This window comes from Arvicanthis niloticus, chromosome 1 (assembly GCF_011762505.2).
Source record: "Arvicanthis niloticus isolate mArvNil1 chromosome 1, mArvNil1.pat.X, whole genome shotgun sequence".
NCBI classification, from domain to species: Eukaryota; Metazoa; Chordata; class Mammalia; order Rodentia; family Muridae; genus Arvicanthis; species Arvicanthis niloticus.
This window is the reverse complement of record NC_047658.1, coordinates 72,759,965-72,771,311: the sequence shown is the minus strand read 5'-3', so window position 1 is coordinate 72,771,311 and position 11,347 is coordinate 72,759,965. Positions and strand designations below refer to the sequence as shown.

Genomic DNA, 11,347 nt, shown 5'->3' with positions numbered 1-11,347 from the left:
CCCCTCTTTTTGCAATGATCACTGAACCTTAAATATGAGAGTTTGTTGGGAGCCAACTTTAGTAGAAAGCGGCTAGATCAACTTAGCAGCCATCTGGAACCATATACCCTGATGAAAGACTTGGTTGTCAAAAGCCTATAACAGCTCAAGCACACTCTGATAAATATCTTGCTTATCCCACATAGCTTGTTTTGCTGTTTAGTGATCCCAGCTGTATGGTGCACGTGGTAAAGTGTTTTCACCTGTGTTCTCCTGCTTGTGTATATAAATACCTCAGAATTCCCTTCAAGAGGAGAGACTTGAGACTTGATCACACCCTGTCTTGTCGCCATTCTTCGAGTCTCCTGCCCCAAGAGCCCCACTCTCTCTCTCTTGACCAGAGCACTTAGCCCAAAAGCGTTGAGGCCAAAGCGTTGAGGCAGAGTAAAAGCCGCAACATTTGTGGCGTCCAACGTCGGGCTCCAGTAAGCGGGATACAGTGGAAGACACCCTGCACTGGAGAACCAGTGGACTGACAGAGCCTCAACTTTTGAACTCCAGTAAGCGGGATACAGTGGAAGATACCCTGCGCTGGAGAACCAGTTGACTGACAGAGCTGGCTGAATTCGGAAGTGAAACAAAGGTGATTATATAGTAACAAAAATGGGGCAAAAAATAAGCAAAAACAGATGAAAAGGGTTTTAAAGATGCAAGGAGTAAATTGCAGGCTGCTCTGAGTCAAGAGAGCCAAACAGATAGATAAAGGTTATAGTAACAAAAAATTAAAGAAAGAAATAAGTAAGCAGAAACAGATGAAAAAGGTTTTAAAGATGCAAGGAGTAAATTACAGGCTGCTCTGAGTCAAGAGAGCTAAACAGATAAATAAAGGTTATAGTAATGAAAATGGGGCAAGAAATAAGTGAGTAAAAACAGATGAAAAAGGTTTTAAAGACGTGAGGAATAAATAGAAGTCTGCTCTAGGCAGAGAGCTAAGCAGAATGATAATGTTAATTGATTTAACTTTCAAAATGGGTGTGATTCTGAGTTATATAGTTATATTTTTCTGGATAAAAACTCAATGTAAAGGTTTTTCTGGTTACTGGCTTAAGGAAAGGCTGATTTGGGAAAAAGGGGTTTTCTATGTGTTTTCTGAAGAGGTCATTAAGGTAGTAGTTATGTCTTCCAGAATTATATGGATCAGACATGACAGAGATAGGCCTCCAGAATACTAGATTCCAGAGAATCAAACAAAATAATTATCTTGATACTAAAATTTGTTTTGAGATTTGTATATTGCAGAATACACAGCTTTGGAGAATGAATCTTATCACCTGCATGTTCACTGATGCCCTGGACTTCCAGCTGGATGCAGTTAAGACAGACGTCAGAGGCTTATCAATTTACCCTTCCCCTCATTCCTCTTCTAAAAGTCAACGCCCATGTTCATCTTGAAGAAGTTAATGAGGAGTCGGTGCCCCAATTCCCTGGACTTGGGGACTGAGGTGGTTAATATTAGGCTGTCTTTATCTGTATAATTGTTACTAAGATGATGCAAAATTCAAGGATTTCATTGGTATAATTTCTTCTATTGAAAATTTGTGGGTACAAGGCTTAGACCTTTTAATTCTCCAACAGGGGAAGTTGTGTATTGCCTTAAAGAGTGTTGCTTTTATATCAACAGTTTAGATATTAAGTCTCTTGTCTCTCGGGTTCATGCTGTTCAACAAACTGATGGCTTTGGTATGACAACAGATAACAAATGAAACCCATACAGGTCCAATATTACAGGCTGGAAGTAGGGGACTCTGAAACCTCTGTCATCAAGATTGACGAGGATTAACTCCTAACTTACGCACTAAGCCGGATAGCCAATGACGGGTAAGAGAGCATATCGAGACCCTTGCCCCTAAAATAAGGGAGGCCTCACCATCTTAAGTGAGGCTGGGGTCCTTTGTTCCAACCTAGGACAGGCACGGTTTCCGTAAGTTTTCTCAGCCTTCCCTTTTGAAAAAAAATTTTAAAAGGGGGACCTGTTGGGAGCCGACTTTAGTAGAAAGTGGCTAGATCAACTTTGCAGCCATCTGGAACCATATACCCTGATGAAAGACTTGGTTGTCAAAAGCCTATAACAGCTGAAGCACACTCTGATAAGTATATTGTTTATCCCACATAGCTTGTTTTGCTGTTTAGTGACCTCAGCTGTATGGTGCACGTGGTAAAGTGTTTTCACCTGTGTTCTCCTGCTTGTGTATATAAATACCTTAGAATTCCCTTCAATAGAAGAGACTTGATAAAGAGAGACTTGATAAAATAGAAGAGACTTGATCACACCCTGTCTTGTCTCTATTCTTCGCATCTCCTGCCCCTGCAGCCCCACTCTCTCTCTTGATCAGAGCACTTAGGCCCAAAGTGTTGAGACAAAGTGTTGAGGCAGAGTGTGGGCCTCAACAAGAGTTGTATTCCAAATGTATCCATTGCAACTGGAATCCAAAACTTTTCATTTTGATTGGCTGTGGTTTTTAGTAATGTTCCCTGTGTAGTTTAAAGAGACGTTTCTTTGATGGGAGTGAAGAGTACATTTTTTTCTTTGTGTACAAGGACACATATATTTATAATGTAATTTGCTTCAAGATTATGTCTCCTAGGAATTCCAAAAGCTATACCCACACAGTCTCACCAACATGACTGCCTAAACATGAGCTGAACATGAACATCAACAATAGAATAGTAATGTCAATTAGAAAAATTCCAGGAGATCTTAACTCTACACAAAGAGCTACAAAAAAACAAGGAATATTGAGAGTTGGAGAAATAGTTGTTTTCCCAGAAATATACCAATTCGTTCTCAAATATAAAATTGTCATATATATTTCATATATTGTTAATGTCATATATGTATAAATGCAAATATATACTAGCATTGTTTTATATATCAAGAAGATGCAAGAGATTATATATATGTATTTAGAAATATATATGTATATAAATATACATATATTTATGTAACAATAAATAAAGCAAGATGACATAATTTGAAAAACCAAGTAGGGGTCTGCGTGAAGGCTTGGAGGAAAAGGAAGGAAGAAGGAGTGTAATCATATTATAATATCAAATCTGAGAAATAATTTAAAATAATAATTTGAATGAATAAAAAGGCAGATCCCTAATCATTCTCTTCAAGAAATTTATGCTCCAGAGCCTTATCAACCTAAGACAGGAAAGCATTGCTTTGGATAATGCATAATCCATGATGGATAAGGAAGGCATTCTTGACAGAATGACATAAGACAGTCTTGGTCTTATTAATGAAATAAAAAAGGGGGAGAGACGGAGAGCCTTAGGGGCTTCTTGGCATAATCTGACCTGGGCCACTGGGCCAAGGACAAGGAAATGGGCTGCTTGGCAGGAATATGACATTGGCCAAGGACAAGAAAGTAGCGTTCAGGCAGGAATCTGACGTTAAGCTAGAACAAAGAAGTAATTTCAGGCAGAAATCTAACTCTTAGGCTAGAACGAGAAAGTGGGCTTCAGACATGAAAATGATTTGGGGCTAGGACAGGAAAGTTGGTTCAGATATTTTAGCCATCATGATAAGTCCTTAGAAACAGTGATCACAGGAGTGTTCACAGAACTTTGTTTATTGCCTTGCTTGTTCTTTGGCTATTTGTGTTTATTGTCTTGCTTGTTCCTTGACTATTTGCATATATTGTATTGCTAGACCCTCAACCTAGAACTGATCTTAATAATTGCATATAATTAAAATGGTATAAAAGCAAAAAGGAGGGGGGGAGGGATGGAGCTTCTAGGGACGAAAAATGTCAAAAGAGGATGACATCTGCATTGTAAATAAGTAAAATATCCAATAAAAAATTAAAAATTATAAAAAGAAATGGCAAGCCAACAACAACAACAAAAAGAATGCATACTTATCTATCCTAGTCATTTTGTAATAAAATGGTGCTGTCTAGGGGAAAAAAAGATATTTATGCTCTATCAGTAATTTCTGCACAAAATAGTTTTCAAAAATTTTTCTTTCTTTTTTTAGGCATATTCACAATGCTACCAAGAGTCTTTTTAAAACAGTTCCTCCAGAACATTGTCTTTTATGATATTTATCATCTAACACTCTGCTCTTATTCAAATTTCCATCAATTCTTCCCTTTCTCTTTATCCCACAAGTACTTTTAAGTTAATTTTACTTTGTCTATATTTTTTCTAAGTATGCCTGGGCTTCGATCTCATTTAAGGAATTAAGAGCCCTGATATCTGTTTTTAATTTATTTATGGGATCCTAAAAGTGATTAGAAGTAAAAAATAAATAACTTGAAAACAAATCAATTTACATGTAATTATAACCTAATACAAACTGTTTTGAATTTGACTCGATCTGCCTGAGCTAGCTTCAGCATTCTTAAGCTATCCATTCTGATTCAACTGAGTCCCTCTGGGGCTTCTAATCTCTATCGACCTGTTACCCACAGCTCATCACAGCAAATCCTACAGTGCTTAGCAAATTCTGTCTGTCCTTAGTGACTCTCCTTAAGGTTTTTATCCAACAACATTAAAGCCAAGAGCAGCACATTTGGGTATAAGATGAGGTCACCTGAGACTCAGAGAAGAAAACCAAACCAATTTAAATGGACCTCAATCTCAAATACACCATCTTAATCTTGAGTTAAACAGCTCTTCTTCAGACCTCCAGTGTACTGGGATCATTCCAGGATTGCTGACCAGGTCTATAACTCTACAGGTAGGACTCCAGGAAAAAGGAACACAGGAGGGAGAGGAAAGGGTAAAAATGTCCCGGGACACAGACAGTTATATGAGTAAAATAGATTCTCATTATGTTCAACCAAATATTACAAAATACCTAAACCCATTGTACACTTTTTCAATTTTAGAATGATCAGAGACACTTATTTAAAGAAAACAAAACAAAAGAAACCTCTAAGTGTTTATTCTTAAATCGATTGCATCTTTCTATAATATTCATGTATTATTGCCAATACTTTATGATAGCACAGAGAAAAACTGTGTCACTTTGCTTAAAATACCAACAGTGTCCTAAAGACTCTGTTTTGTGGGGATCATGATCCATAGTATTTCTGATAGATGAATATACATTCTCCACTGGAAACTTTAACATGCACAAGTTTCTGCTTTTGTTATGCATCTCTTTTGTCCTCAAGCAGCTATTTATGATAGGACCCTGACTTCTAGCAGATTAAACTGCATTTTACTATTTTAACTCTCATCATTTGCCCAGATATCTAGCTATAGTGACGTCAAATATTTTCTCTTTAAAGAAATTATTAACCTAGAAACAATAGACTATAAAAGTATCAAGATTTTCAGCTATTTATGCTTAAGGAATCAGTTCAAGACTTTTCATTATCTTCATCACAGTTCTTTGTAACGAACAAACTTGTAATACAATACTTCCATATCCTTATAATACAACATTCCATATCAACTTCAAGTTGATAATGCATTGAAAAAAAATGGTTGCAGTTTAGAACAAAAAGAATCTTTTAGAAATGATGCAAGGTATACATCCTCTGTACAGAGATTAATTTTGCCGTATATGGATTATATATAAGGTAAAATATGTAGAAGTTTAATTGAACACTTAATTTCAAATAGAGCAAGGAAGAGTTATATGTAAGAGTTTAGAGGGAGGACAGAGAAGGTAAAAATGATAAAAATTATAGTATAATATAAAAAGAAAATTAAAAAGATAAGATCAAGTCACATACAGTAAGTTTTAGGTCTGAGATTCCAAACACCTTTATATTTTTACTATGCCAGTTTACCTCCTAGAAGACATGTCTATTATTAAGCACCAGTGTGCCACTGACAAAATGCAATTTTAATATAAAATATTGATGTCTGACTCAGTCAACTTACTATGTGAAAATGCTACAGTAGAATGTGAGTACTAAGCCAATTATCACAACATATTGGACTCTTACATATTTAAAATGATTTAATCATGTAAACACAAACACACACACACATATGTGTGTGTATATATATATATATATATATATATATATATATATATATATATATATTAGGGCTAAACATATGTGGATGTTTTAATTGCCTTTACAAATCTGGGAATATGTGTATCCCAGAAATTTAACTATAACTGGATGAGGGGCAAGTATGGAGACTATCCAAGGTGTGTCTGCAATACCAGCACTCCACGGGTTGAGGCATAAGGGTCATGAGTCAGAGAAAGACCTGATTGTTTAGTGAATCTGAGATCAAACCGGGCTACAGAGAAAGACACTGTTTCAAAATAAAATCCCAAAGGAAAACAACAATAACAGGAATAAATGCCAAGTCATTAGACTTACAAATAATTTGGAAACATGTTAAATATATCATGAGGTGGATGTAACAATAAAACAGTAGTAATCCAAGAAAATCATCAATTACAGGGAAGAATTTTGTCATAATATTAATATCATCATATTTCTATGTAAAGCAACTTTGAAATACATGCTTTGATTTGTGATTTTAAGCTTTTATTAGTTTGTTTCCTTTTCTGTGATATTTATTAAAATTATACAGTTGAAATGTTAAATAAAATTTTAAAGCCAAGCCTTAAAAGCACAATGTAATTACATTTGTGTAATGTTAAAAACTTACTACTATGTCTTTATATTAATATTTATTATTCATATGAACCTTCCATTTTAGCATATTAACATACATTCATGACTTTCATTTAGTGACAGAAAATTTTGTATTTCTATAAAAATAATTATGTAGTTCAAAATGTTCAATAACTATAACAAAGTGCTATTTTGATAAAAAAAATAGTTATATTAACCCCCAACTACTACTCCCTACAGAAACACAACCATAAATTTCCACATAAAATTAGTAACTCATCTTGACCCTTACCCACTCCCTGGATGTGCATGACTGAATAGTCTGGAAATGCTGAATTATTACCTCTGGAGGCATTTTGAGATACCAGTTTTGTCATCCCACACAGCCACTATTCTACCAAAGTGATCACCTTGCTTTCTACATGATTTTCCCACATAGTTCCTGTACCTTTTATCATAATGAACCATCCATAATAAATTCAGGCAAGAATCCTAAAGCACAAAGTCCAATCCTCCAAGCAAGACTAATACATAATTATATTCAGCTTCCTTGGCTGGGGTAAACACTTCAGTGACTGGCTTATTTGTACACACACATTCTGCCTGTAACGTGGAATACATGCCCTGCTATATCCTACTGTCCTAAGTGGTCATATTAGAAAATAGTAAGACTTGAGTGTTACACAGTCAGAGCAACAGGAAAGACTAAATCATGGAATTAGTACATGTTTAGTAAGAACTTAATTTCGAGAAGGCTTCTTTCTCTTAGAAAGTTGTCCAGAATTTTTTTTTCTGCATTCCTACACTAAGTAGCTCAACTGTTAACTTGATCATCAATTTAATACCTATTACTATTGTGAACTGTTGTCTTTGTCTCCCTAGGACCAGACCTTGAAGAATTCCTCTGACCATGCCGTCATGTAATAACTCCATTCCTCAGCCCTTGATATTCATCCTGGCTGGAATCCCAGGCCTCAAATCCTCCGATGGCTGGTTCTCTATATCCTTTTTCTTGATATTTGTAATAACCATCATAGGAAATGTCACCATTTTAAACATCATTTGGATAGAGAAGACTCTCCATGAACCCATGTTTCTCCTCTTGGCTACACTATCAGTTGTAGACTTATGCCTGGTTACAGTCACTGTACCCAGAATGCTAGGAATCTTCTGGCTGAATGCCAAAGAAATCAGCCTTGAAGCCTGCCTCACACAGATGTTTTTCATCCCTTCCTTTTATGTCATGGAATCAGGGATCCTCGTGGCCATGGCTTTTGATAGATTTGCAGCTATCTGGTACCCTTTAAGGTACACAGCCATTCTTGACAGCAACATGCTGGTAAAGATGGCACTGGCTATACTGGCAAGGGCAGTGGCAGTGGTCACCCCTGCACCCATCTTAACTAAAAGGCTGGAACGATTCCAAACCCAGGTCATTAGCTATTCCTACTGCGCCTACATGGCTGTGGTGATGATTGCTTGTGGAGACATCTCCAACCATGTTGTCTATGGCCTCATGGTTATTGCAGCATCTGTGGGGATTGATCTACTTTTTGTCATTCTTTCATATACGTTGATCCTTCGTGCTGTCTTTCATATTCCATCTTGGCAAGCCAGAAGCAAAGCTCTCAGTACATGTGGCTCTCATCTTTGTGTCATTGGTCTGTTTTATTCTCCAGTTGTCTTTTCTGTCTTATCCCAGATTTTGGGGTACCATATGGCTCCCTACTTACAGATTATAATCGACAATTTGTATTTCCTGGTGCCTCCTATGGTTAACCCCTTAGTATACGCAGCTCGAACCAAACAGATGCGGGAGCGGGTGTTGCAGGTACTGAGCTGTCAGAGGAAATGAGATGTTACCTGGGATGAAAAGAAGACATGGAGGAACGTCATTGGGTGCTATATACAGCCAGAGTTCAAATGATTTCACCCAGTTCTGAATTTTCTTGAGAGTGGGAAGAAAGTACTAATTTAAGAAAAGAACTCAGTCAGGTTGGAATATAACTTGCATATATTTGTTCAATCTTGATGTATGAAAAGTTAGTAATTCCTAAGTGCTTGCTGATATGTAATAAGTGTACTCTAATTGAAATTTTATTGTTTATATGAACAAATGATACCACATGAACTGAAAACATTTTCCAAATGTGTAAGAGTTCATTTGAAGTGTGTGTCATCAACATGGTCGCGCTTTAGTTTTGTCTTTTCATGGTCATGTTTCTCTCTTTCACTCACACCAAATCATAAATAATAGAAAAGAATTCTAATAAAATCAATACATAAACATATCTATGAACATATTAATAACTAATGAGCTTCTCTGTGTAAACATCTTCATATAGTAAAAAGAAGATCATATAGAGTATGTAATAAAATACCTTTAGAGGTTTTATGTCCCCAGTGATGGGCATTTTGGCTGTCATCTCCATTGGGTCCTGGGAGCCTCCTTCATCCCTGGAGTCTGGAACTTTCTAATGGTTCCCCCCTCTCCTGCCATGTTCCCCACAACACACTGTTGCACATCTCTATTCATTCTCCTGACCCTCTGGGCTTCTCTCCTCTCTCCCCCAATACCTGATCCTGCCCTCTTTTATTCTCTCCCCCTCCTCTCCCCTACCCATGTTCCTCCCTCCCTCTGCCTCCCATGACTATTTTGTTCTCCCTTCTAAGTGGGATTGAAGCATCCACACTTGGACCTTCCTTCTTGTTAAACTTCATATGGTCTGTGAGTTGTACTATAGATATTCTGAACTTTTTGACTAATATCCACTTATCAGTGAGTATATACCATGTATGTCCTTTTGTGTCTGAGTTACCTCACTCAGGACTATATTTACTAGTTCTATCTATTTGCTTGCAAACTTCATAATGCCCTCCTTTTTAATAGCGGAATAGTATTCTATTGTGTAAATGAACCACATTTTATGTATCCATTCTTCTATCGAGGGACATCTGGGTTGTTTGCAGTTACTGGCTATCACAAATGAAGCTGCTATGAACATAGTGGATCACATGTTCTTGTGATATAGTAGAACATCTTTTGGGTATATGTTCAGGAGTGGTATAGCTGGGTATTCTGGTTGAACTATTTCAAACTTACAGATGCACCACCAGGTTGATTTCCAAAGTGGCTGTACCCATTTTCAACCCCTCTAGCAATGCAGGAGTGTCCCTCTTTCTTCAAATCCTTGCCAGCATCTGCTGTCACCTGAATTTTTGATCTTAGCCATTCTGAAGTAAGTAGAATCTCGGGGATGTTTGGATTTTCATTTCCCTGATGACTAAGGAACATTTCTTTAGGTATGTCTTGGACATTCAAGATTCCTCAGTTGAGAATTCTCTATTAGCTCTATACCCAATTTTTTTAAATTGTGTTATTTGGTTTTCTGGAGTCTAGCTTCTTGAGTTCTTTATATATTAGCTCTCTATCAGATGCAGGATTAGTAAAGATCTTTCCCAATCTATAGGTTGCCTTTTTTGTCCTATTGACAGCAAGCTTCCTTTGCCTTACAGAATCTTTTGTTTCATGAGGTTCCATTTGTCAATTGTTGATCTTAAAGCTCGAGCCATTGGTGTTCTGTTCAGGAAATCTTCCTCAATACCACCTCTAGTAGATAGACATAGCCCCCAGTTGATGGATGGGGCCACCTACTCATCTCAAAATATTTAACCCAGAATTTTTCCTGTCTAAAGGAAATGCAGGGACAAAAAATGGAACAGAGACTGAAAGAAAGGCTATCCAAAGATACAGGTACAGGGGATGAAGATACAGGTACAGGGGATGGAGAGGAGACTGAGGAAATGCCCAACCACAGTGGGCCCAAATTGAGACCCATCCCATAGAGAAGCACAAATCAAAGACACTATTAATGATACCCTGTCATGCTTACAGACAACAGTCTACCATGGCTGTCCTCTGAGAGGCTCCACCCAGCAACTGACTCAGTCAGATGGAGATACTCACAGCCAAATAGTAGATGGAGGTTGGGGACTCTTATGGAAGAATAGGAGGAAGGACTACAGGCCCTAATTACCATAGGAACTCAGTAGGAAGACCAACAGAATGAACTAACCTGGACCATTGGGGTTCTCAGAGTCTGAACCACCAACCAAAAAACATACACTGTGTGGACCTAGGCCTCCAGTTCATATGTAGCAGATGTGTAGCTTGGTCTTCATGTGGGTCCCAAACAACAGGAGCAGGGCTATCCCAACAGCTGTTACTAGTATGTGGGATATGTTCTTCTAGCTGAGCTGCTTTCTCTGACCCCAGAGGGAGAGGAAGCACCTAACCTTAGAGAGACTTGAAAAGCTAGGGTTCAGGTGACACTAAGGGATGTCCCCACCCACTCAGAGGAGAAGAGAAGAGCAATCAGGGAAAGGATTGTGGGTGAGGGTGACCAGGAGGGTGGCAGTGAGAGGGATGTAAAGTAAGTAAAAAGTAAATAAAAATATAAGTGTGTGAAAGTATCAAAAATAGAAGTGTAATTAAAAGGAAAGAAAAAATGCCTTTTACAGAGATACTTTTTTCTTATATAAAGCTTTCCTCTCCATATACCTGATTTGACATATTTGCATAAATTGAATACATCCAAAACTGTACCTCTTAATTACTTAAATATTAATGTTAAAGATGTTGTATCACATTACAACACTGTCTCTATAGGAAACTAAGACTGTTCTTTATATCCAGTAAAAAATATATAATAAAAGTAAACACTAATAAAATACAAGTTTCCAGT

General features: G+C 37.2%; 1 protein-coding gene across 1 annotated transcript; it reads left to right on the top strand.

The window, feature by feature from the left end:
* Positions 1-4,596: 4,596 nt before the first annotated feature.
* LOC117697922 (olfactory receptor 52J3-like) lies at positions 4,597-8,893 on the top strand. Its single transcript, XM_034489628.2, has 2 exons — positions 4,597-4,729; positions 7,485-8,893. Exon 2 carries the CDS (start codon positions 7,513-7,515, stop codon positions 8,455-8,457), a length of 945 nt encoding a protein of 314 aa, XP_034345519.1. The 5' UTR covers positions 4,597-4,729; positions 7,485-7,512; the 3' UTR covers positions 8,458-8,893.
* The last annotated feature ends 2,454 nt before the right edge of the window (positions 8,894-11,347 follow it).

What these genes read in the sequence shown, in the direction of transcription:
- LOC117697922 (XM_034489628.2), top strand. Translation starts at nt 7,513, where the DNA reads ATGCCGTCATGTAATAACTCCATTCCTCAGCCCTTGATATTCATCCTG.